A 26,750-nucleotide genomic window follows, 5' to 3' on the forward strand; every position below is an offset into this window, starting at 1 on the left:
GCTGGGCCATTTTCCAGGTCCTCAAACACTGGTATGGGAGGACCGGTACTCTGGCCATCCGGGGGATCCTCCCCTGGGTTCACCCTAGATTCCTGCATCCACTCTGGGTATAGGGAGTAATCAAGCTCCCTGGATCAGTAGGCCTCTCTGGAGCTTAGGAGATCAGCAGTAGTGCAGCCACACCCTTTGCAGCTATAACAGCTTCAACTCTGGGAAGGCTGTCCACAAGGTTTAGGAGTGTGTCTATGGGAATGTTTGACCTTACTTTCACAAGCCCATTTGTGAGGTCAGGCACTGATGTTGGACGAGAAGGTCTGTCTTGCAAACTCCGCTCTAATTCATCCCAAAGGTGTTCTATCGGGTTGAGGTCAGGACCCTGTGCAGGCCAGTCAAGTTCTTCCACCCCAAACTCGCTCATCCATGTCTTAATGGACCTTGCTTTGTGCACTGGTCCAAATCATTTGGTGGAGGGGGGATTATGGTGTGGAGTTGTTTTTCAGGGGTTGGGCTTGGCCCCTTAGTTCCAATGAAGGGAACTCTTAAGGCGTCAGTGCACCAAGACATTTTGGACAATTTCATGCTCCCGACTTTGTGGGAACAGTTTGGGGATGGCCCCTTCTTGTTCCAACATAAGTGTGCACTAGTGAACAAAGCAAGGTCCATAAAGACATGATCTGCTAGAGACCTGCATCGCTCCAGCAATCACTGGATTTATGCTTTACAGGCTCCAAAAAAAAAAAATAATAATAAATGCCCATTTTTTACCTGCAAAAAAATGTGCATTTATAGTTTTTTTCTAAAAAGTGAAAGTATCCTTTAATCAATTCCAAAAGATAGTGTGGCTTAACATGTATTTGCAAATGTACATAACAAAAACCCATAGTTGCCAACAATCCTGATATTCCCAGGACATTCACAGAATTCAGACCCATGTCTCTTGTCAGGCGGGGGGGGGGGGGGGGGGTCTGATCCTTCATAAAAAAGCTACATTGCTCCGTCGTTACCCGGTCTCTCTCCCTCTTTCTTTCCTTCTCTCTCTCTCTCTCTCTCCCTCCATCCATCCCTCTTTCATTCTTTCTCCATCCCACCATCCCTCTTTCTCTCTCCCTCTGTCCCTCCCTTCAGCCCTCTTTTGTTATTTCTTATTCTCTTTCTTTCTTTCTTTCTTTCTTTCTTTCTTTCTTTCTTTCTCCCTCCGTGTCTTTCTGTTGAAAAAGTATTACTTTTTGTTCCGATTAGCTTGAACTAATGAAGTTTTATATTGCTCAAAGAGTGCCTATAGATTGCCATTTTTTCACAAGCAGTGGAACTTCTTTTGTAGTAATTCATAAGAATGTCTGATCCTCACTGTCTGTCTCATAGAGAATAATGGTTAGCCTGTCTTTTTTCCCCTCTAGTACAGCGTGGTATTTGCATGACCCAAATCCACCTTTCTGTTACTATGCGCCAGCACCAAGGATGCCTATACTGTGCTAACCCTGTGCAGGTTGGTCAGTGAGAAGATATTATGATTTTTGATTGTACACACCTTCGATTTTTCAGCATATTGGCTGCCTGTTTTCTATTTATTACAGGTATTTATATAGCGCCAACATTTTAGGCAACAATTCACATATTTACATCAGTCCCTGCCCTTCAGGAGCTTGTAATCTAAGGTCCCTGCCCACAAGGAGCTTACAATCTAAGATCTAAGATGCATACATAAACACACTAAATCCAATTTAGACAAGAGCCAATTACCCTATCAGCATGTCTTTGGAGAGCACAGTGCAGTCATCACTCAAAACTGCTGCTATCATTTCATGAAGAATCATTACCCTTGTGTATGGGTACCTTAAGATTCGTCCTCTGTCTAAAACTGTCACATCTGTGACCAGTGTTATTCTAGCCAGAGGTTTCCATCACTCAGTTGTGTTCACTAGGGATGGGCCATAAGTTCGACTCGAACATCGGGTGTTCACTCGTTCGCTGGACAACGAATAATATGCGGCATTCACGGGAAATTCGAAAGCCGCGAAACGCTGTTAAAGTCTATGGGACACTAACATGAAAAACCAAAAGTGCTAATTTTGAAGGCTTATATGCAAGTTATTGCCATAAAAAATGTTTGGGGACCTGGGTCCTGCCCCAGGGGACATGTATCAATGCAAAAAAAAAAAAAAAACGGCCGTTTTTTCGGGAGCAGTGATTTTCATAATGCTTAAAGTGAAACAATAAAAATGAAATATTCCTTTAAAATATCGTGCCGGGGGGTGTCCTTAGTATGCCTGTAAAGTAGTGCATTTTCCCCATGTTTATAACAGTACCACAGCAAAATTACATTTCTAAAGGAAAAAAAGTAAATTAAAACTACTCGCGGCTGTAATGTATTGTCGAGTCCCGGAAATATAGATGTAAATCATTGAGAAAAATGCCATGGGTCCCCCCCCCCCTCCAGTCCATTACCAGGCCCTTCAGGTCTGGTATGGATATTAAGGGGAACCCCAAGCCAAAATATTAAAAGAAAAAAAGGCGTAGCGGTCCACCCCAAAATCCATACCAGACCCACGCAACCTGGCAGGCCACAAGAAAAGGAGGGGGGAGAGCGCCCCCCCTCCTGAACCATACCAGGCCACATGCCCTCAACATGGGGAGGGTGCTTTGAGGTTCCCCCGAAGCACCTTGTCCCCATGTTGATGGGGACAAGGGCCTCATCCCCACAACCCATGCCCGGTGGTTGTGGGGGTCTGCGGGTGGGGGGCTTATCGGAATCTGGAAGCCCCCTTTAACAAGGGGACCCCCAGATTCCGCCCCCCTATGTGAATGGGTATCAGGTACATTGTACCACTACACATTCACCAAAAAAAAGTGTCAAAATGTTAAAAATAACAGTAGACAATTTGGGACAAGTCCTTTATTAAAAAAAAAAAAAAAAAAAAAAACTGTCCTGCGATGTCCATTCATCTTCGATCACAGCGTCCGGCGACCCAATAAAAAAAAAAAAAAAGGAAAAAACTCCGCCTCCATGGGAGGCTCCCGCTGACTGAAGCCTCTTAGCGATGACAGCTGTTATATAGCTGAGGGTGAGGCCACCCGGTGACGTAAACGGGTGACCCTGCCCCTTTCTGACGTTACTTAGAGAGGCGGGGTCACCTGTTTATGTCACCGAGTGTCCCCGCCCTCAGCTATATAACAGCTGTCATTGCTAAGAAGCTTCAGTCAGCAGGAGCCTCCCATGGAGGCGGAGTTTTTTCGGTTTTCTTTTTTTTTTTTTTTTATCGGGTCGAAGATGAATGGACATCGCAGGACAGTTTGCTTTTTGTTTTTTTAATAAAGGACTTGTCCCAAAATATCTACTGTCATTTTTAACATTTTAAAACTTTTTTTGGTGAATGTGTAGGTGTACAATGTACCCGATACCAATTCACAAGGGGAGGGCGGGATCTGGGGGTCCTTGCAGATTCCGATAAGCCCCCCGCCTGCAGACCCCACAACCACCAGGCAAGGGTTGTGGGGATGAGGACCTTGTCCCCATCCATATGGGGACAAGGTGCTTTTGGGGGGACCTCAAAGCACCCTCTCCATGTTGAGGGCATGTGGTCTGATACGGTTAGTAGGGGGGGGGGCTCTCTTGTCCCCCCCCCTTTTTCCTGCGCCTGCCAGGTTGCGTGCTCGGATAAGTGTCTGGTATGTATTTTGGGGGGACCCCTATGCCATTTTTTTAAAGAAAATTGGCGCAGGGTTCCCCTTAATTTCCATACCAGACCTGAAGGGCCTGGTACGGATTTTAGGGGGACCCCCACACAATTTTTTTTTTTAATTCGGGTGCAGGGTTCCCCTTAATATCCATACCAGACCCAAAGGGCCTGGTAATGGACTGGGGGGGGGGACCCATGCCATTTTTTTCAGTGATTTTCATCTATATTGCCGGAACCCAACAATACATTACAGCCGCGAGTAGTTTTAAATGAGGTTTTTTTCCTTTAGAAATGTCATTTTGCTGTGGTACTGTTATAAACACGGGAAAAATGCACTATTTTACAGGCATACTAAGGACACCCCCCAGGCACGATATTTAAAGTAATATTTCATTTTTATTGTTTCACTTTAAGCATTATTAAAATCACTGCTCCTGAAAAAAAATTGAGTTTTTAAAACTTTTTTGTCCCCTGGGGCAGGACCCGGGTCCTCAAACACTTTTTATGCCAATAACTTGCATATAAGTCTTTAAAATTAGCACTTTTGATTTTTCACATTCATGTCCCATAGACTTTAACGGTGTTCGTACAAATTTTTCGCCTGTTCGCAAGTTCTGGTGCGAACCGAACCGGGGGCTCATCCCTAGTAGTCGCTTTAAATGATCAAAAATATATACTCAATGATCGTCAAAGCCATGACATTGGTATGAATCAGCCAAAATCTGACTGATAGTACTAGCATCCATTATTTAGGAGATTGATTCCCTTCCTACTTTCATAACAGTAACATATTTAAATAAAGACCGATTTAATATATAGGGGCCTCCAGCTGCTTGTACTGCTTTATGGATTTTATTAATTAAGTTGCCAGAAAGCTTCAGAAAATAAATGAAAGCAGCCTCCCCAGACCCTGGAGCTGTGCATTGACATGAGAAGATATGGTCGCACTATATTCGCAAGACTGCAGGTTTGAAAAGACCGTCATAGATTGGAGAGCTGATTTTCCACTTACTTGATCAAGCCGGCACGGTGGAAAATATAAAGCTCCTGAGGCAAGGTGCACGTACTCAGAGGGATGGCGCGCACAAAGCTTTGCAGCAGAGGAAATTCAGGGGTCAGGTGAGGAACAGTAATGATGCAAAAGTCTTTATCCTGGAGCAATGAAACACAAATCATATTACTGGAATCCATGCATACCATCCACCTGGGAATTAACACTAATTAATTAAAATGTTTCATGCATCAGAGCTCACGGTATTAGCTTGGAATGATTTCATGCACTAGAGGTGGAACAGGCTGGCACCGGGACTTATAAATAAACAATACCATAACATTACATGAGTGACAATATTTTACCGCCATTAATTCTGAGGATAGTTTAATTGCAACGCTTGTTTTTCTCACATATTTAACGTAATCATTACTGGGAAACAATAAAGTTAAATAAAGGAAAAATTGCAAGAAATGAAAAATTGGAGCCATCCTTCATTTCTTCTAAGAGCGGCTAAAAAATGACGCATATTAGTGCCGGTCTTATGGGAACACCCCCATATGACTCCAGTTTACATCACTTTGTTCTACAAGAAACACCTACTGCAGAGAGGCTACATACAGAATACAAAGCATGTAGGAACATATAGGGTGTCCTAAAATAGGATATATATAAAACAAATATAGAATTTATGCCCCGTACACACCCGACGGAAAATGTGTGATAGGACCTTGTTGTCAGAAATTCCGACCGTGTGTAGGCTCCATCACACATTTTCCATTGGATTTTCTGACACACAAAGTTTGAGAGCAGGCTATAAAATTTTCCGACAACAAAATCCGTTGTCGGAATTTCCGATTGTGTGTACACAAATCTGACGCACAAAGTGCCACGCATGCTCAGAATAAATAAAGAGATGAAAGCTATTGGCTACTGCCCCATTTATAGTCCCGACGTACGTGTTTTACATCACCGCGTTCAGAACGATCGGATTTTCCGACAAATTTGTGTGACCGTGTGTATGCAAGACAAGTTTGAGCCAACATCCGTCGGAAAAAATCCTAGGATTTTGTTGTCGGAATGTCCGATCAATGTCCGACCGTGTGTATGGGGCATTAGAGTTAAAGTTGAACTACAGACAAAACAGATAAATACACAGATAAAATACATATATAAGAGCTGTAATAACTGACAAATAATTTGCATACCTCCCAAATGTCCCTGATTTCGAGGGACTGTGCCTGATTTGGAGCAATGTCCCTCTGTCCCTCATTCCTCCTCATTTGTCCCTCCTTTTGGTCTGATCTATACAGATGTATATAAAATGCACTTACTTTTTACCTATCTTAAAGTGTTTCCCAGTGCTAAACCTTTCATCTGATTTCTAAATTGCTGCATTTGTAAATTCCAAAAGGCAATATGAAGGAATAGTAGTGGTAAAAACAGCACTTATGGGTTTAACCAATCTTGTTTTTTTTTGTACAAGTCTCCTTTAAGGGGGCATGGCAAGGGGTGTGTCCTATGCCTGTATACTTTTGCTGATAGGTGTCCCTTATTCCCATCTCAAAAAGTTGGGAGGTATGCATTTGTAGTTCTGTCCATCCAGTCCTAAGATTTTCACCCAGCACAGTACTGCCTAGCAGGGGATGGGAACTGCAGTTTCACCTTCACTCTCAGGTCTCCTCTCTATCCTGTGACTGGACAATCATACTAGTCACAGCAAAAAGAAACAGCATGTCATGGAAGCTGACCTCCTTTATCCCCTGGGACATAGGCACTTTCAGGAATTACCTCTGTGTTGTAGCTGTCCAATCACTACTCTACCTGCAGCCAAAGTCTCTGCTGCACCCTGGCCTGGTTTTTGCTGTGCCTGCAGCCTGCGCCTCAGCATCTGCTGCCCATGCATCCTCCGCCATGCCTCAGCTACAACCCCAGGCTCAACCTTGCCATCTCAGCACCTACAGTCTCTGCTGCATTCACAGTCTGACCCTCTGCTGTGCTGTCTCTGTACTCACAGCTTCCAGCTGCCCTCTGCTTTGCGCCTCTCTGTTGCTCCAGTTACCCATTACCAGGCACCAACCCTCCTCCATGTCTGCATCTACCTGTGTGGTGACTTGGGGGTATCCAGCATTTAGGTGGAACACCAGCTACCCCTTAAAACAGTGATCTCCAAACTGCGGCCCTGGGGCCAGATGCAACCCTTTGGTCGCTTTTATCCAGCCCTTGGGGGATTATTCCCCCCACTGTTGCTGACTTAGTTCCTGCTACTGACACCAACAATGGGGCACTGTTCCTCCCACTAACACCAATAATGGGGCACTATTCCTCCTATCGACCCCAATGATGGGGCACTAATCTCCCACTGACACCAATGATGGGGCACTGTTCTTCCCATTGATACTAATGATGGTGCACTATTACTCCCCTTATACCAATAATGAACATTGTTTACTCACACTGACGCCAGACCGTTTTTCTTCTCCCATTTGCCACAGTGCGGCCCCCCTAAAGTTTGAAGGACAGTAAACTGGCCCTTTGTTTAGAAATTTTGGAGACCCCTGCCTTAGACTACACTCACAGGAAGTCATCACACAGAGAAGCAGGGTCCACATCTTGGTCTATGACACAGCAGACTACTAAACTCCTCTCTCGGTCACTCTTCTCTCTCCTCCTATCAGCATAATGCTTCACTGCAGCACAACTGATTGATTGGCTTCTTGTGTTGCTTCTCCCTCACACTTACTCAGCTCTGCTGTACAGGGACTGTAAGAAGCTGATACTAAGTCAAATTCTGGTACTTACACTGCTTCCATTTAAAAATATAAGTATAATAAATGATTAACCACTTCCCGATGGGCGTAACTGTAAGTCCCATTTTGAATTAAAACTATCCCCTATTTTATAAACGCTATAACTTTTGCGCAAACCAATCAATAATCGGTTATTGCGATTTTTTTTTACCAAAAATATGTAGAAGAATAGGTATCGGCCTAAACTGGGGGAAAAAAAAAAATGTTTTTTTAATTATTTTTGGTGGATATTTATTATAGCAAAAAGTAAAAAATAATGCGTTTTTTTCAAAATTGTCGCTATTTTTTTGTTTATAGTGCAAAAAATAAAAACCCAGAGATGATCAAATACCACCAAAAGAAAGCTCTATTTGTGGGAAAAAAAGGACGTCAATTTTGTTTGGGAACCACGTCGCACGACCGCGCAATTGTCAGTTAAAGTGACGCAGTGCCGAATCGCAAAAAGTGCTCTGGTCAGGAAGGGGGTTAATTCTTCCGGGGCTGAAGCGGTTAATGCATGCAACGCTTCATTAATAGTGTATTTTAAATCTAAATTGAAATCTCCAGGAGTTCAGCTTTAAGATCCCTTTTTTACAGTAAAACTCCAGCCAGAACTTAATTTAGTTTGGAATGGGGAGAGAAGGGTTAGAACCTCTGTGTCCCTACTGGGGAGATTTTCCTTCACTTCTTGCCCCAAAGAAATGGCAGGAAGTGACCAGACAATCATCCACTGTTTAGGAAAATCCCACATTTGACAATTGTCATCAGAACAGGTGACCCCACCAGAAGATATCCCCTAAATCCTTCTGGCTAGTTAGAACCATACAATTATGGATTTCTTTTCTCTTCCTGTCCTGGTGACAAAACATGGTGGTGAGTGGTTCTTCCCTGACACAGACATACCAAAAAATAAAATAAAAAATGAGGTTCTAATCCTTTTCCATTCTATACAAAACTAAAATAAATAAATAAATAAATAAAAAGGCTGCCTTTCTACTTTAAATTAAACCTGTAACACAGTGTGGTGGATTTACTAAAACTGGAGAGTGCAAAATCCGGCGCAGCGCTGCACAGAAGCCAATCACCTTTCAGCTATGTTTTTGTCAAAGCTTAATTGAACAAGCTGAAGTTAAAAGCTGATTGGTTACCATGCACAGCTGCACCAGCTTGTGCACTCTATAGTTTTAGCAAATCAACCCCTTAATGTCACCTTTGCATCCCATTGATGCTGATCAAGCACAGAGCAAATTGTCCCCTCCCCCAGCCAAAGCAGCCATGGAATGACAGCCCTGGAACCAGAGGTGACAAAATGCTTGTTGCTTCCCGCTTCATATACCGGAGGGTCGATCAGCAAACAGATGTTCACTCACTTCCCTCTGCTGTGTCCGACTACAAGCAGCAAAGCTAAAATAAATAGTGGGTGATTGACAGCTGGGGTGGGAGCACATTTCAGGGTGTGGAAGTTGATTGGCTTAACTACTGTGAACAGAGCCCCAGCCAGGAGTGTGTTTAAAAGCCTATGCTTCCAAGCTTGTGCTTCCATGCTTGTAAGCCTTTGTACCAGTGAAATGGTTAAGAACTGGTAATCTGCAATATATTAGATGATAGTATGGAATGAGACTTTCACCAAACATTCTCTGGTGGAGAGTCAAAACCGTCATTTAAAAAACACATACACCTAGAAGATTCACCTACAAAGAATGTTTGCTGAAAATCAGATTTGCTGCTTCATAAACATGCCTTATACTGTCTCATACTGTTTCTTAAACTGCTGGTCAGAAACTCATTCACAGTAGTTGTCCAGTGTTCACAGAATAAGTTGGATATGACAAACACCCCTGATAATGTCTTGGCATGACAAAACCTGTTGGGTAGAGCCTGGTCACATGATGTCGCCAGGCAAGAAAGTCAGCCAATTTGTCGGTTGGAAACTTTGACACTTCTTGGTGATTGATGAGCGTTTTATGCTGTGCTGCTTGTGAGCATGTTGATGCATTTAAATAAATTAGACCTGTTTTTAATACTGGGCAATGAGGCTTTATTTTACCCCTCTGTGCTGCATAGTTTAAATTCGCCACTGTTGGATTATTCCAGGCCTAAGGATTCTAGTATATCAGGAAGCAACTCTGGATGCATCGATTGAGGTTGATGCTTAATTGAGCGCTGCTGACCATTCTATTTGGGTGGTCCACAACAGAGGGTAAGGCTTGGAGTGCTGTGGTACCGGTAGAGGACATCCTCTGATCACTCGTGTAAATAGTACACTTGTGGTGCCTCTACCAATCCTTGGATATCTTAATTGGAGTTTGATAGACTTCTTATTTATTGGGTGAAAGTGCTGCATATGTACCCCTTTCTATTTGTATTATTTGTTACCAGCAAATTTGTGCTAACATTGACTGTTTTATTACTCTAAGTGCAGGACAATTGTTCTATTCTACTAATAAGTTGGATATACTTACAGGAAAAAGGCTGAAAACATGACTTAAAAAGTCAATAGACCTAAAACAAAATATAGAACAAATTAAAGTAAATAAATGTTTCAAAAAACAAAAAAGCTGGACTGCATTGTACTTCATAAATATTATCATAAATATTATCATAAATAAGCATTTAAAAATTGGATGTTTAAGGCTGATCTCCATCTTTTAATGAAGTTTAAATAGTTTGTTTGGACTAAGCTGGTCCAAACAAACTATTTATTTTACTAATGGATGCAGGGGATGTGTGCTTTGTATGACCGGTATGCAGCCTCAGCTACATAAAGTATACAGCACTGTGTTGCAACAGAGGGGTGGGGACTTCCTGTTCCACTCCCGAAACATAATCGAGTGGGGTTGAGTGGCACAAGGATTTATGTATTCTATGAATGAATGAATGAATACAAAGCTTCCTCTGATTGGCTGAGTCAGAGATTGTGATGTCATCAGCCCACCTCTCTGACTCAACCAATCAAAAGAAGCTTTTTAGTCATTCATAGAATATAAAACTGGTGCCGCTTTGATTTTGTTCCAGGAATGAGAGGGGAAGTCCTTATCCTTCTGCTGGGACGCAGCACTGTGTAATGTATGTAGCTGAGGCTGCATACACTTCATACAGCACACACAGCCACTACATCAGTTAGTAAAGTAAATTATTTGTTCGGACCAGCTTGGTCCAAACAAACTACTCAAATTTCACTAAAAGCTGGAGATCAGCTTTAAAGCAGAACTCAACTGTATATGAGCACCACAAACTGAAAACTCTTTAATTCATTTTTAATCTTCAAAGAAAAATCACCCATCCATCCATGTCTCCATGCTTTATTTTGTTGTGCAATCATTTTGTAAAACACCCCCCCTAGCATTTCTAGCCATGGCCATCTTGAGTAAGGGCAGATAATTCATGTAGCATTTACTTCCTGAAATTCATCTGCCCTTAGGTTAGGCATGCAGGCAGGAGGGCATGCTTAGCTGAGAAAACCCCTCCTCCCTTCCTTCTGATGAAAGAAAAGGATTCTCATGAAGACTCCTGGGATAAATGACATCATTTTGGCCTATGCCAGAAACCAGGAAGCAACTGAAAAAATGTGAAATAAAAAAAAGGTTAAAACAAGTACTGTATTTATTGGCGTATAACACTCACTTTTTCACCATGAAAATCGGGTGCAAATAGCGTGTGCGTGTTATACACCAATACTTCAATTTTAGCTGCCTCGGAGGGGACAGGATGAGCGCCGTCAGATTACATACAATGAGAATCTCCTGTTTACTTGGCGTCCTCTGTAATAGGAAGTCCCGTCTCCTGAGCCGCCATTGGACCACTGTTCTGTCTATCATAGGAGAGTCTCACTGTATGTAATCTGTCGGTGCTCGTCCCACCCTCCTCCCTGTCCCCTCTAGGCTGTAGATGGTCATCGATCAGACAGCACTGATGGCAATGGTGAGGCTGCTGCATTGAAGGCATTGGTGAGGCTGCTGCATTGATGGCAATGGTGAGGCTGCTGCATTGATGGCAATGGTGAGGCTGCTGCATTGATGGCAATGGTAAGGCTGCAGATGGGCATTGATCAGGCTGCATTGATGGCACTGGTGAGGCTGCAGATGGGCACTGACCCTTATTTTGCTTCAAAGTTCCTTATTTAAAATGTAAGATTTTTTTCCTGAAACTTCCCTCTTAAAATTAATGTGCGTGTTATACCCCTGTGCGTGTTATACGCCAATAAATACGGTAAATCTAATATACTTTCCTATCTATTGACTAAGGCTAGTAGCATAAGGATTAGAAACAGTTGATGCTGATAGAGAGAGCTTAGCACCACTTTAACCACTTAACAACCACGCTATAGCCAAATGACGGCTACATCGCGGCTCGATAACTCTGGGAGAGCATACTATGTTGTCCTCCCAAAATCGGGAGCCCCCTGGGGCGCGCACATGGAAGTATCCATGACCACATCACGGATCACGGTGAATGGCCGCTGACAGCGGCCGTTTACCACGTGATCGCTCCGTCAAATGACGGAGCGATCACTTGTAAACAAACCGGCGCCATGTCCGGTTCCTCTCTCCCCTCTCTGTACCGATCATTACAGTGTGAGCGGAGAGGGGAGAGATTGGGTGTAGCAGTGCTGTGGGCTGGATCTGTAGTGCCCACAGTGCTGATCTGTGCCCATTCCAGCACTCATCCATCCATACTCAGCCATCCAACCATACGCAGCCAGCCATCCATATTAAGCCATCCATCCATCCATATTCAGCCAGCCATCCATCCTCAGCCAGCCATCTATCCATACTCAGCCAGCCATCCATCCATACTGAGCCATCCATCCATACTGAGCCATCCATGCTCATCCATACTCAGCCAGTCATCCATGCTCAGCCATCCCATCCATCCCCATCCATACTCAGCAATACCCAGCCATATTCAGCCATACCCAGCCATACCCAGCAATATCCAACCATACCCAGCCATACCCAGCAATCCCCATTCATGCTCATCTATGCCACATCCATCTCACTACAGTACCCATCAGTATCTCACAAAAGTGTAATAGGTAGTCAAATTAGATTTGACATTTATGCCCCTAGAACACCTGATGGTGCTCCCTGCATGTTGGGCCTCCGTATGTGGCCAGGCTGTGGAAAAGTCTCCCACATGTGGTATCGCCATACTCAGGAGGAGTAGGAGAATCTATTTTGGGTGTAATTTTTGGTATGTACATACTAAGTGATAGAAATATTGTATAAATGGACAACTTTGTGTATAAGAAAAAATGCGTTTTCATTTTCTTTCCACATTTTCCAAAAAACTATAGAAAAAAATGACATGTTCAAAAAACTCATTATGCCTCATAGATTATACGTGGGGTGTTTTCTTTCCAAAATGGGGTCATTTTTGGGGCGTTTCCATTGTCCTGGTGCTCCAGGGCCTTCAAAAGTGCAAGAGGTAGTCAAGAAATTATATGTGTAATTTATGCTCCTAGAACGCCTGATGGCGCTCCCTGCATGTTGGGCTATGTGGCCAAGCTGTGTAAAAGTCTCACACATGTGGTATCGCCATACTCAGAAGAAGTAGTAGAATGTGTTTTGGGGTGTAATTTGTGCTATGCATATGCTGTGTGGGAGAAATAACCTGCTAACATGACAATTTTGTGAAAAAAAAAAAGAATTGTGGGAAAAAAATTACAACTTCAAAAAACTCACCATGCCTCTTACTAAATACCTTGGAATGTCTACTTTCCAAAAAGGGGTCATTTGGTGGGTATTTGCACTTTCCTGGCTTGTTAGGGTCTCAAGAAATGAGATAGGCCGTCAGTACTTCAGGTGTGATCAATTTTCAGAGATTGGTACCATAGCTTGTGGACTCTATACCTTTCACACGGACTGAATAATATACACCGATTTGGGTTATTTTTACTAAAGATATGTAGCAGTATAAATTTTGGCCAAAATTTATGAAGAAAAGTTACTAATTTGCAAAACAGAAACAAAGAAAAATGAATTTTTTTACAGAATTTTCGGTCTTTTTTCTTTTATAGCGCAAAAAATAAAAAACCCAGCAGTGATTAAATACCACCAAAAGAAAGCTCTATTTGTGTGAAAAAAAGGACAAACATTTCATAAAAGTGTTGCATGACTGAGTAATTGTCATTCAAAATGCGAGCGCACCGAAAGCTGAAAAGTGGTCTGGTTAGGAAGGGGGTTTAAGTGCCAAGTGGGCAAGTGATATGTGCTGTCCATTGTGCTGTTTCTGTTAAACCCGGTATCAGCATTCGGACAGTTAAAGTGAATGTAAATGATCACCTTGTAAAAACAACCCATTGTGGAGGCCATTTGTAGATGGACATTTTATGGTTACACAACCTATCACATTGCTATAATCTTTTTATATGGACTATAAACTGAACGACTTATGAATAAATGGTTGTGGAATTAATTATCTGAGTTTGTGCTTTGGATTACAAGCATGTTTCCGGAACTAATTATGCTCGCAATCCAAGGTTTTACTGTATCCGTATATTGCGCTAAGCTGGGCCAACATAAATATGCAGTTGAGATCAGACCTGGAGTTCAGCTTTAAAGCTTGTGTTTAAGTGATTAGGTTTAAAACAACTATGGTAACTTGAAAACATTATTCGTCATTGTAAATCAGTATGATAGCTTTTTGCACATTCCACACACTGATAAACAAGTAAGGGGTAAAAAGAACTAATTTACAAGTTTAATAGGGAATGATTAACAAAATATGACAAGAAGGTTGGACACCCCAAGGCAGCTTGTAGATTTCTGTAAGCTTCAGCACAACTTAAAGCCTACTAAATCCTGCTATCGGTATGTTTAATAGGACAACCAGCACTCCCATTAGGATCCGTGTTTAACATCCCTAAACTGGAGCTGAAGGATGCCACTGAAAAGGTGCTGGAAGCCAAACACCTCAACTCACAGATGGTGACTGACGTCATTTGATGGCAATCATTTGACAAAGACAAAGCATTGTAAAAACACTGCATTGTCATCAAAATCAGCCACCCTGTGCTCCTAACTGTCAATGGGGTAAAGTGACAGCTGCTGTCCATGCATGCTGTACGTATACTGGAAACAAATCTTAAAATAAAAAAAATAAAAGTATTACTTTGGTCACAAGGCCACAAAATAAGAATGCTTATAAAGAGCTTTAAAGAGGCTTGTATATATAGAGACACAGAAAAGTGCTTTCTGATATAATAAGAGGGTCAATGATCGTGTCCCAGACTTGCCTTGTTTCGTGCTTCTCATCAATGCAGAAGAGCTGTATACAGAAGGCAGAGACGTCTCCTCTGTAGATTGGCCGGAAAGGCTGGCTCTGTGCTTCTGTCCTTGGTGTCTCTGGGGTCTTGCAATTCACACCTCTGATGGCATCATCTGTAGTAGATGCTCTGCTATGTGGCAGGCTTTGCTACAATAATAGACATCGAGCACAGGATTAGAAATATCCTTTTTTTTTTCAAGCTGAACTCCAGGCAAGCAGCTAAACACACAGTTGAGATACATATTTGAAAGCTGTTTTACCTACCAAAGGATTGGTATTTCTGACTATTCAGCCCTGCCAGGCAGCATAGCCAGGTTGGAGAGCTACCCTTTTCTACAGTACTGCCCCAACCCTAGGACTGGACAGTAAAGATTCACCAGCAGGATGATCATGTTGTCACTCCTGTCTGCATGTTTCTTTTCAGCAGAAGTGAATGCAGAACCCCTGATGGGCTCCTAGTTTTTTCCCTCCCTCTTCCATTCAGACATCAGATTTACAAGGGATTACAAAAGGCAGATACCAAGTTCCAAAAAGTCTGTATAGATCCTTGGCACTCCTTTACAGTGATAGTCCTTAGGAAGTTACTTACATAAAGGAATTCAGCAGTTTATGCTGATGCAGCACTTGTAGAGTTGTTTTTTCTATAGGTCATTGCTAGGAAGTCTTGGTTTTGAACATGTCCTCCAAGAGGTCCTTTACAAGCAAGGTGCCCCACCGCTGGGTTCCAGGAACCGACTCTTCATCCTGCCAAAAGTGTCCACAATGCTGGGATTTGGCAACAAGCATAGGCGTGCGCAGCCTATTGCATTAGGGTGTGCACCCCAAAGCTCAAGCACACATACGTGTGTATATATATAATATGATACACACATTATATTGTCAAAAGTATTGGGACACCTGCCTTTACATGCATGTAGGGTTCAATATTGAGTTGGCTCCGCCCTTTGCAGCTATAACAGCTTCACCTCTTCTGGGAAGGCTGTCCACAAGGTTTAGAAGTGTGTCTATGGGAATGTTTGAACATTCTTCCAGAAGCGCATTTGTGAGGTCAGGCACTGATGTTGGACGAGAAGGTCTGGCTCACAGTCTCCACTCTAATTGATCCCAAAGGTGTTCTATCGGGTTAAGGTCAGGACTCTGTTCAGGCAAGTCAAGTTCCTCCACCCCAAACTCGCTCATCCAAGTCTTTATGGATCTTGCTTTGTGCACTGGTCTAAATCATTATGAGAGGGGGGATTATGGTGTGGGGGGGAGGGGATTATGGTGTGGGGTTGTTTTTCAGGGGTTGGGCTTGGCCCCTTAGTTTTGGACAATTTCATGCTCCCAACTTTGTGGGAGGAGTTTGGGGACGGCCCCTTCCTGTCCCAACATGACTGCGCACCAGAGCACAAAGCAACGTCCATAAAGACATGGACTTAGGAAGGGTGGTGGAAAATTAACTTCAAGTGCAATAATTTACATTATAATAGTAACTAAAACATATAACATTAAGTGTAACAATTTAAAAAACAAAAATTCCAAAGTATAATGGTGTGAACCTCCCAGCTAAAAAGTTGTTGCACTGGAAGTTAATTTGTATTGCAATTATCCATAGAGGGGTTTCTGCCATCCCTGCTAAGATTCTATTATGTCTTGTTTTCAAACTTATGTGTATTATATATAAAGTTGCATATCGGAGAGACCAGTATTATGGCAGCACCGATCGGCACCGATAGGCCGCACTGTTGGCCACTGATTGGCAGCACTGATGGGCTCTGATTGGCAGCACTGATGGGCACAGATTGGCAGCACAGAGTAGCACTGATTGGCAGCACAGATTGTCAGTGATTGTCAGCGCAGAGTGGCACTGATTGGCAGCACTGATTGGCAGCACAGATTGGCAGAACTGATTGTCAGTGTCAGCACAGATTGGCACCGATTGGCAGCACAGAGTGGCACTGATTGGCAGCACAGATTGGCAGAACTGATTGTCAGTGTCAGCACAAATTGGCACTGATTGGCAGCACAGAGTGGCACTGATTGGCAGCACAGAGTGGCACTGATTGGCAGCACAGATTGGCAGTGATTGTCAGCACTGATTGGAAGCACAGATTGGCAGAACTGATTGTCAGTGTCAGCACAGATTGGCACTGATTGGCAGCACAGAGTGGCACTGATTGGCAGCACAGATTGGCAGTGATTGGCAGCACAGAGTGGCACTTATTGGCAGCACAGATTGGCAGAACTGATTGTCAGTGTCAGCACAGATTGGCACTGATTGGCAGCACAGAGTGGCACTGATTGGCAGCACAGATTGGCAGTGATTGGCAGCACAGAGTGGCACTTATTGGCAGCACAGATTGGCAGAACTGATTGTCAGTGTCAGCACAGATTGGCACTGATTGGCAGCATAGAGTGGCACTGATTGGCAGCACAGATTGGCAGTGATTGGCAGCACAGAGTGGCACTGATTGGGGAGAGGTAGTGAGGCTTGCTAGAGCCCTTGTGTGTGACACTGTCATGTAATGGCAGAAAGACCAGCTGTCACAACACAGCCGCGATGTCGGGGGTGGGCGGGGCCGAGGAGCTAACAACCACCAGCCAATGATTGGGCTGCTTAAGAAAGGGGCGGAGCCACATAAAGCAGCCCGCCCAGACCCCTTCCCATTGGCTGGTGTTTGACAGCTGTTAAGCCCGCCCACCCCCGAAATCACAGCTCAGTTTTGACAGATGGACTTTCACTCTGCAAGCAGTGACATTACCGCACTGTCAGTTCACACACTCAGCGCAGCGGCTCTGGTTTCACGATCTGCTGCCTGTGCTACCTGGAAGCGCAGGCTACACATTGTTAAATTCAACATTTTGGGGCAGATCTTTGGAGACAGCTTGGAAAGATTAGGGTGTGCCCAGGCACACCCGGCACACCCCGTGGGCACGCCTATGGCAACAAGCCATCTGAATTCACCAAGGCGCATTAAACCCAATTCCCCAAATCCATCAAGGCCCAGTGCTGGGGTGCCATGAGCCATCAGGAGCACTGGGGTCTTTTGCTAACAATGGCATCCTGATGTCAACGTGTTTTAACACACAAGGACACATCACATCCAGGTAGATTGTATGGATTTAGAAGCTTGCTGCTTACATTAGTTTCACTTAATAATACCTTCAAATATTATTTTAATGAATGCATAAATGCACGAACCTAGCATTATTTTTTATCTGCCTATAATAGACAATACAGGTGCTGTACAAAATAAATCCAAAATTTGGGAAGAAGAAAAAAAAACACGTTTTGGGTTGACTATAGAACATTAATAGAGGAGAAATCTTCCAATGGAGACACTAGTTCTGGTAACCCTGGTGTGGCACATTAAGATATCCTTACTGTGGAGGGATTTGCTCTCACTTCCTGTTTTGTCTATGGGGCAGGAAGTGAAGGGAAATCTCCACAATGGTACACAGATGGCAAAAAAAAACTGACAGGGACTGTAACCCTCTCATACTATCTAAGTTTAAAAAAAAAAGTGTTGCCTTTAGTTACACTTTGACTTTCAGTGAACGTTTGGTGAATGCCACATTTATGCCTTTATAAATATGCTCCCATTTGCTTTAAGCAGGGTATACAGAAGGTACCGCCTGAATTTCGGTCCATATGTATCGCTAGGCCCTAAGTTTTCTTCATATGTATCACTGTCTGCTCAAAAGAAGCTGTTATAAAGACCGGCTTCTGTGGAATGTTCATGATTCAAAACCAGCATTCGATCAGCACTCGCAGCCAATAGCTGCAGTATGATCTGTGTATTCTGATGGAGGGAGCTCCCACTGTCAGAATACAAAGACAACGCAAGAGAGACCCCTGCATCAACATCACTTGAGTCTTTTTCATTCAGCCCACTGATTGAATTAAAATACCATTACTCTCTTGAAAATATGCATGAAGATCTGTCCAGTCTGCAGAGAATCACACAATTCATGAATACTGCACTGTGACATGCATCTGATTTGGCAAGTAATCTGATTCCTATAACCGGTAGATCACCCGAACGCACCCAAAGCTGGCACAAGCTGATGCAAGATCAGGAGATTCTGACATGTTCACCCCACAGGGATAAGCAGGCTGACTATAGAAATGAGAGGGTGGTCAGACATGCAGGCACCATCTGATCGCCCTCAGGCATCTGTGCCAGCCAAAGTGCACCTAAATAGGACAGCTGCATCGGTACGACCGTTTATGTTTAGGCCTATGGGGAGATTCAGGGGAGGCACACTGCAGACAGCTAATGAGGGGAGAAAACAATTGTGATTAGACAACCTTTTCTTATGTGTTTGATCACTCTTTCCCTTCAGTGAACCTCAGTCTGCAGGGTCTGTGGTTGCCTTACAGAACATCAAGAAATCCACCTTAAAAAAAACATGTCTTTGGGTGCCTTCAGTGTATGAATACTAAATAATCACATCCGTTTAATGCCCGACATCAGTTATCTGGTTAGACAGGTTATAAAATTAACTAGTGATCAGTATTGTTCTCTCTTAGTTAAATTGTGTTAGGACAGCCCCTGCCTACTTCTATATGAAATACTATAAAGTATAACTATAAGCAAAACTTTTTTCATTTTGGATAAAGTAAGGGAGGGTTATAACTCCTGTCAGTTTTTGTTTTTTTTGCCATTTACTTGTGGTGGCTGAGCCATGTTTCTTTTTTTTTTTTTTACTGCCTCGGCTGCCCACCTAACTTCTAACATCACAGCCAGGCGGGGCTGTAAGCAAGCTTTGCTTTACGGCTGGGGCATTTGTAACTCGGTTAGCAGTGTTTGCAGGCGGCACTGGCTGTCAAACTCACAAACTGAGGTCAATGGGAGCGCGCAGCAACCACAAGCCAAACACTGAGCTCTCAGTTGTGGTATTTTAATACAAAAACCTCCTTGAGATTAAAAATAAATAATTTAAAAAGCAGACATTTAGGAGGTGTCAGGATGGTCTCCTGAACACCTGGCAGCTGCTGCTATATTGCCCTATGGAAAATGATCCACCGCAGATCTTACTGCATGCACTGTCTAGGCCAGTGTTTTTCAACCTATTTTCAGTCAAGGCACCATTTAAAATTCTGCACAATCTTGAGGCACCCCATTCTAAAATATAAAACAATAAACAAATAGTTTTACATATTGCAGCAGTATCCACACACGTAGGCCCACACAATGTTAGAAGTGATTTATTCCTCCACCTTTGCACATTGGTACTGACTAATATTCCAAACTATCCCTTCTCCCTCAGTTTCTCCCCCTTGCTCTGCTAATGTGACCCCAGAGCTGACAGAGAGCAGCAGCTAAGGGGCAAACAAGGATACCATCAGGCGTCAACCTATGGCGTCATCCGTTGCTAGGATTCCAGCAGCTGGCCCGCATGGTGCTAAAGGGTGTAATTCTGCACAGCAAAAACCCGTCGCTTTGTGTAAAAGGCAGACTTGATCATCCCACTAGATTTTAGACAATTTTGGGGCAGTTTTAGGCACCTCTAACCACTTAAGGACCGGAAGGTTTTATCCCCTTAATGACCAGGCCATTTTTTGCAATACGGCACTGCGTTACTTTAACAGACCATTGCGCAGTCGTGCAACGCTGTACCCAAATAAGATTGATGTCCTTTTTGCCCCAAAAATAGAGCTTTCTTTTGGTGGTTATTGATCACCTCTTCAGTTTTTATTTTTTGCGCTATAAACAAAAAAAGACTGACAATTTGGGAAAAAAAACAATATTTTTTACTTTTTTCTATAATACATATCCAAAAAAAAAAATATGTAAAAAAAATAATTTCTTTAGTTTAGGCCAATATGTATTCTCCTACATATTTTTGGTAAAAAAACTCCTAATAAGTGTATATTGATTGGTTTGTGTAAAAGTTATAGCGTCTACAAAATAGGGAATAGATTTAGGGATGTTTAATTTTTTTATTGGTAATGGCAGTGATCAGCGATTTTTAGTTGGACTGTGACATTGTGGTGGACAAATCTGACCCCAAGTGACACTTTTTGGGGATCAGTGACACCAATACAGTGATCAGTGCTAAAAAAATGCACTGATCAATGTATAAATGTCACTGGCAGGGAAGGGGGTTAAAATCAGGGGCGATCAAAGAGTTAAGTGTGTCCTAGTGAGGTGCTTTCTAACTGTGTGGGGGATGGACTGACAGGGAGTACACAGAGATCGCTGTTCCTGATTACTAGGAACAAACAATCTCTCTGTACTCCCTTGTCAGAAAGGGGATTTGCCTTGTTTACATAGGCAGATCCCGTTCTGCCTCTCTGTGGAGCAATCACAGGTGGCCGGCGGACATTGTGGGCGCCGGACCTGTGCATCGTGCGCCCACAGTACCTATTACACGAAAGGACGTACGGGTACGTCTTTTCGTGCAATAGAGCCATATATTTGCAGCTGGCGTTCCTTAAGTGGTTAAAGAACCCAGATGGCACCTTAGGGTGTCGTGAAACCCTGGCTCAAAAAGGCTGGCATACTGCAACACAAGAAGTTCATGTTGCCTCTTGATAGGCATTGCCTTGCCCTGAATGTGGTGCCTCTCCTGAAGAAAGAAGTTGTTTTTATCTATGACCTTGTACATTTCCCCCCCAAACTTTTTGGGCAATTAGGAACGATTTTTAGGCGTTTTGCCAAGGCACCCCTGAAGAACCCAGAAGACACCCTGGTTGAAAATGACTGGTCTAGATGATGTGCATGTCAAAGGTAAAGATTGTCCAACACAGTTAGATTTTTAGCATCCATTCCACAGAGTCCTTCATGCTATAGAGTGTAGATGAACAAATCTCCCACGGCGACTTCTGTGTTCCGACAGCCCGCACCAATAGCTGTCAGAATACCCAAACAGCATTTGCAGCTAACTGGATGAACAATTTCAATCAAAGGATGTTGGGCAAGAGGGTGGCGACAGGTCCACCCATGTATCAAATTTTGTCCAATTTATCAGGAACTGTACAAAAAAATTGTATAGCGTATGGGCAGCTTTAAAACATTTGTTTGAGGATCTGATCAATTCACCTGAGTGAACAGAAGCCCTCATGCAAAAGTTCCTTTAGAACATAGTCTTACAGAGAGACTCTAGTGACATCACATGGTGATAGTATGAAATTTCCTACATCATATATCACAATACGGAGAGATCACTTAAACACGTACATCTAGATCAGTCTGTGCCTCTGTAATCTCTGATGTGGTGTTTTCATTTGCAGAGGTGATTATTTCATCTTGATTTAGATCCACCTGAAATGATATGAATATCATAATGAATAAACACAGGAGCTGAACAGGAGTTTAAAACCCAGCACTATTATAGTGGTAGAGGGTAGTGTATATACGCAATATAACCTGAGAAAACATGTCAAATCAATAATTTACAAAAAATATAAGGGGGATTTTTATATAAAAATAAATAAAAGGATCAGAAGAATATTTTTAAGCTGGACTCCTGGCAAACAGCAAAATACATGGTGTAAACTGGTGTGTTTAGTTCTCGTGGTAGATGCGTTTGTACAGTGAGTCCATGGCAGACAGGAACTATAGTTAAAGCGGAGCTCCAGGCTCCTTCAGAAAAAAGTAAACGTCAACAGCTACAAATACTGTAGCTGCTGACTTTTAATATTAGGACACTTACCTGTCCACAAATCCAGCGGTGTCTTTACCCCAGCCGATTTTCCAACCAGCTCTTGAGTGCTGCCGCTGCCATTTTCTTGTAAGGGAAACCGACAGTGAAGCCTTGTGGCCTCACAGCCAGTTCCCTACTGCGCATGCGTGAAGAGCGTTGCGCTTTGTGAATGGCCCGGCGGCGGGGGAAGGAGGAAGGAGGCCACACTTTCGGGTGACTTCACCATGGCGAGATCACCCGGAAGTGGGAGCGGGCACCTGTCAAAACCAGGTCGTTCCCCCCCCCGAAAAGGTGCCAAATGTGGCAGTGGAGGGGGGAGGAGGCAAGCAAGCAGAGATTCCCCCTTTGGGTGGAGCTCCGCTTTAAGGGCTTGGTAGCCCACTTTTATTAAAAAGAAAAGCAAGAATAACAGACCAACACATGCGGTTTGCCCATGCAGGGATTTCAGCTTCACACAAAACAAAAGGCCAAGACACCTGGCTCTTAAACTCACTTAGCTTTAATTGCAGTGCCTTACTGCACAGGCCCACTCATGGCCTACAACGATGGTTTTCCAGCCCTCCCTGGTTTTGCTCACTCTCTCCGAGACTTCCGGACTTCCTTCAGCCTTCCTGGACTCACTAGCTGCCTTAGCTTTCCCAGCCTCCAAGACCCTCTCTTGGTCTCCCAGGCCGGTATAGTTGTACAAACCTTCTCAGTCCTTTGGGCAAGAAGCCCCCCTCACAAGGGATGCAGTCTCTGACAGTAGCAAGCACGGGTCTGTTTCCAAATGGCAATAACTCCAACTCCACCTGCCCTGAGCTATGCTCAGATCTGCCTTATAATGACCCTGCACACCTGTGCAATCACACAGGCTGCAGGCTGCAGCTGTTGTGCTGCAACTGAGCTGCGCATACAAAGTTTAGCATACATTATCAGCCTGGTGTCAGTGTGCCAGAATGAGTAACTCCTATGTGCATGCAAAGGACTCATATCAACCTCGCAAGCTAATAAAGGTGTCCGTTTATGAAGCAGTGGAAAAATTTCACTGCTTCATTCTCCGGCATTCTCAGAGGAGATCGTTCTCCTCTGGATGCCAGTTTATGAAGCTTTGTAGATCGCTTCTCCTTTGGAGGAGTGAAGAGATCTGCAAATGCTTCAAACAGTGGAGAACGGCCCCTGATACTGGAATCTAGTGAGACTTTACGAGATTACAGTACCAGAAATTCACTGAAACACCGAGATGTCCGTTTATTAAGCAGTGATAAATTCTCACTGCTTAGTACATGGACAGACATGTTCTCCCCCAATTATCTCTGTTTCATACCATTTATGGACTGCGATCAGTGGCGATCTTTGGGATCACCGCTGTTCACAGTTTCATAAACGGACACCAAAGACATCAAAAACCCAGCACTGGAAGAAGCCCAGGGAGGCTACATCAACGACCAGCGAGGGATCCAACGCTCTGTAGACTTTAAATCCGCTTTAAGAAACTTTGAACTATTGCTGTTAATAATCATTTTCTACCAGTCTTGTGCTTCTCTCCAGCACATGCATTGAAATTTGAACTTTTGTTATTGTGTGTGATTATTCCTCCTCAACATATCATAGGCCAGTGATGGCGAACCTTGGCACCCCAGATGTTTTGGAATTACATTTCCCATGATGATCATGCACTCTGCAGTGTAGTGGAGCATCATGGAAAATGTAGTTGAAAAACAGCTGGGGTGCCAAGGTCTGCCATCACTGTCATAGCCAATCAGGTCTGAACCAGACAAGTTAACTTAGGACCTAATCTATGTTGAAGAACTTAGAAAAAAACTTGCGCAAATTTTTTTTACATTTTATTTAACTCCCCAGGAAAATGACATTGGCACTTGGCCACCTCCTGATCAGTAACCTCATTGTTCCCTCAACGCATATCTTTATGCTGGATGAAACTCCACCCCATTCTGAAGCCCAAATTATGGGTGTTCCTGTACGGAGGAGGTGTATCCAGCACAGAGCCATCACTCCCTCTCTAAGCTGAATGATCTTTAATGATTAATAATGAACAATCAGCCATTGTTCATTCATCAGCCCTTGTTCGTTGTTTGTTAACCACATAAGGGCCAAGCCTCTTTCTGAGATTTGGTGTTTACAAGTTAAAATAATTTTTTTTTTGCTAGAAAATTACTTAGAACCCCCAATATATATTGTTTTTTTCCTAACACGCTAGAGAATAAAATGGCGATCGTTGCAATACTTTATGTCACACCGTATTTGCACAGTGGTCTTACAAGCGCACTTTTTTTTGAAAAAAAATACACTTTTTTTAATTAAAGAAATAAGACAACAGTAAAGTTAGCCCAATTTTTTTTATATTGTGAAAGATGATGTTACGCCGAGTAAATTGATACCCAACATGTCACGCTTCAAAATTGCGCCCGCTCGTGGAATGGCGACAAATTTTTACCCTTAAAAATCTCCATAGGCGATGTTTAAAAAATTCTACAGGTTGCGTCTTTTCAGTTTATAGAGGAGGTGTAGGGCTAGAATTATTGCTCTCGCTCTAACGATCGCGGCAATACCTCACAAGTGTGGTTTGAACACTGTTTTCATATGCGCGCTCTACTCATGTTCGCTTCTGCGCGCGAGCTCGGTGGTAAAAAAAAAAAAAAATTCTTATTTACTTTTTATTTTGACACTGTTCTTTTTTTTTAAAAAATGTTGTCACTTTTATTCCCATTACAAGGAATGTAAACATCCCTTGCAATATAAAAATAGCATGATAGGACCTCTTAAATATGAGATCTGGGGTCAAAAAGACCTCAAATCTCATATTTACACTATAATGCAATAAATAAAAAGTAAAAAAAATGTCATTTGAAAAAATGAAAATAAAAAATGTCGCTTTAAGAGCTATGGGCGGAAGTGACATTTTGACGTTGCTTCTGCCCGGCAATGGTATGGAGCTGGGTGGGGACCATCCTCCCCTCACTCAACTCCATACCACAGAGAGGAGAGGACGCGATCACCTTCACCTCTGCCGGCGGCTCTGGTAAGCAGCGGTGGGCACCGAAAGCACGGCGGGGGGGCCTCTCCCGCCACCGATAAAAGTGATCTTGCGGCAGCTCCCGTCACAATGCAATGCATACTAGCGCATTATGACATTGCCTTGCAGGGAATTTTTATTTTAACCACCTGTGGTTTACTATCACTTTAATTCACAGCTCTGAGTGATCTTTTACTATTATGCCTCATGCACACTGGACGTTTTTTGACTGTAGACATTTTTTTCTACAGTCATTAAACTCTCCATCATGTTATCCTATGTGTCCATGCACACATAGGCTGTTATCAGCAGTTTTGGGCAGTGGTGTTTTTGAGCAGTAAAAAAAAAAACAAAACTAGTGGGTTCTGAGAGACGTTTTTCAGCTGTAGAAATGCTCTAACGCTGATAAACGTCGATAAACGTTCAAAAACGTCGCTCACCAGCATTTTTTAATGTTTTTAATCCATTGAAAAAAAAAAAATAATAATTTCTTCAAAAAAAAAACCCGCTAAAATGCTAACGGGGAAAAACCACTAGTAAAAAATAAAAAACGCTATTGCAAAAATGTTGAAAAAAGTTGAAAAACTCACTGCAAAGTTACTGACGTTTTTATAACGTTATTTTAACGTCCAGTGTGCATGAGGTCTTATGAACAAGCAGTGCTGATTGTTTGAAAGATCGAGAGTGAATGTTCTCTGAGTGATCGCGTGAGAGTTTGAAAGCTCTGAGTGATCTTTTACTATTATAAATGAACAAGCAGTGCTGATTGTTCGAAAGATTGGTCAAAAGAGGGAAAAAAATAAGACAACTTTTTAAAAAATATTTTGGGCAAAATAAAAAAAAAAGAATTACAAAAACCTCACTGGATACTACCTTTAGCAATATGTAAAGCCTACAAGTACATAAGGGATCTAGAGAAGGACTTAAGGCGCCTAAACATGATCGGATTTTCCGACGGGAAATGTGTGATGACAGGCTGTTGGCGGAAAATCCGACCGTTTGTATGCTCCATCGGACAATTGTTGTCGGATTTTCCTGCAGGCAAATGTTGGATGACAGGCTTTAAAAATTTTCCGTGGACAAATGTCTGTTGTCGGATTTTCCAAGCGTGTGAACACAAGTCCGTCAGAAAAAAGTCCAAAGTACAAACACGCATGCTCAGAAGCAAGGACGAGCCGGAAGCGGTCGGTCTTGTAAAGTAGTGTTCATAATGCAGAATTACCATTCCTGACGTGGCAAATTATAAAATCTCGAAATGCAGCGCACAATTCTCTTCTTCTTTAATGGGATAATAATGAAGCTGCTTTGCTGGTGATACTGATGGAGTTATTGCAAACACATTTTCAAAGGCTTTTTTTTTTTTTTTTTGTGATATC

The 26,750-nt window shown here is 42.9% G+C and overlaps 1 protein-coding gene across 2 annotated transcripts in view; it reads right to left on the minus strand.

The window, feature by feature from the left end:
• The window catches only part of CFAP61 (cilia and flagella associated protein 61), a 494,837-nt gene that overhangs the window by 371,215 nt on the left and 96,872 nt on the right, over nt 1–26,750 (minus strand). For both annotated transcript variants that reach the window (XM_073628153.1, XM_073628152.1), the window contains exons 10-13: nt 21,893–21,976; nt 14,695–14,873; nt 9,920–9,959; nt 4,690–4,829 (exon numbers count right to left, since the gene is read on the minus strand). In XM_073628153.1, the coding sequence (XP_073484254.1) occupies nt 4,690–4,829; nt 9,920–9,959; nt 14,695–14,873; nt 21,893–21,976 (443 nt within the window). The remainder of the gene's footprint in view (nt 1–4,689; nt 4,830–9,919; nt 9,960–14,694; nt 14,874–21,892; nt 21,977–26,750) is intronic.

Source organism: Aquarana catesbeiana, linkage group LG04 (assembly GCF_042186555.1).
Source record: "Aquarana catesbeiana isolate 2022-GZ linkage group LG04, ASM4218655v1, whole genome shotgun sequence".
Taxonomy (NCBI): domain Eukaryota; kingdom Metazoa; phylum Chordata; class Amphibia; order Anura; family Ranidae; genus Aquarana; species Aquarana catesbeiana.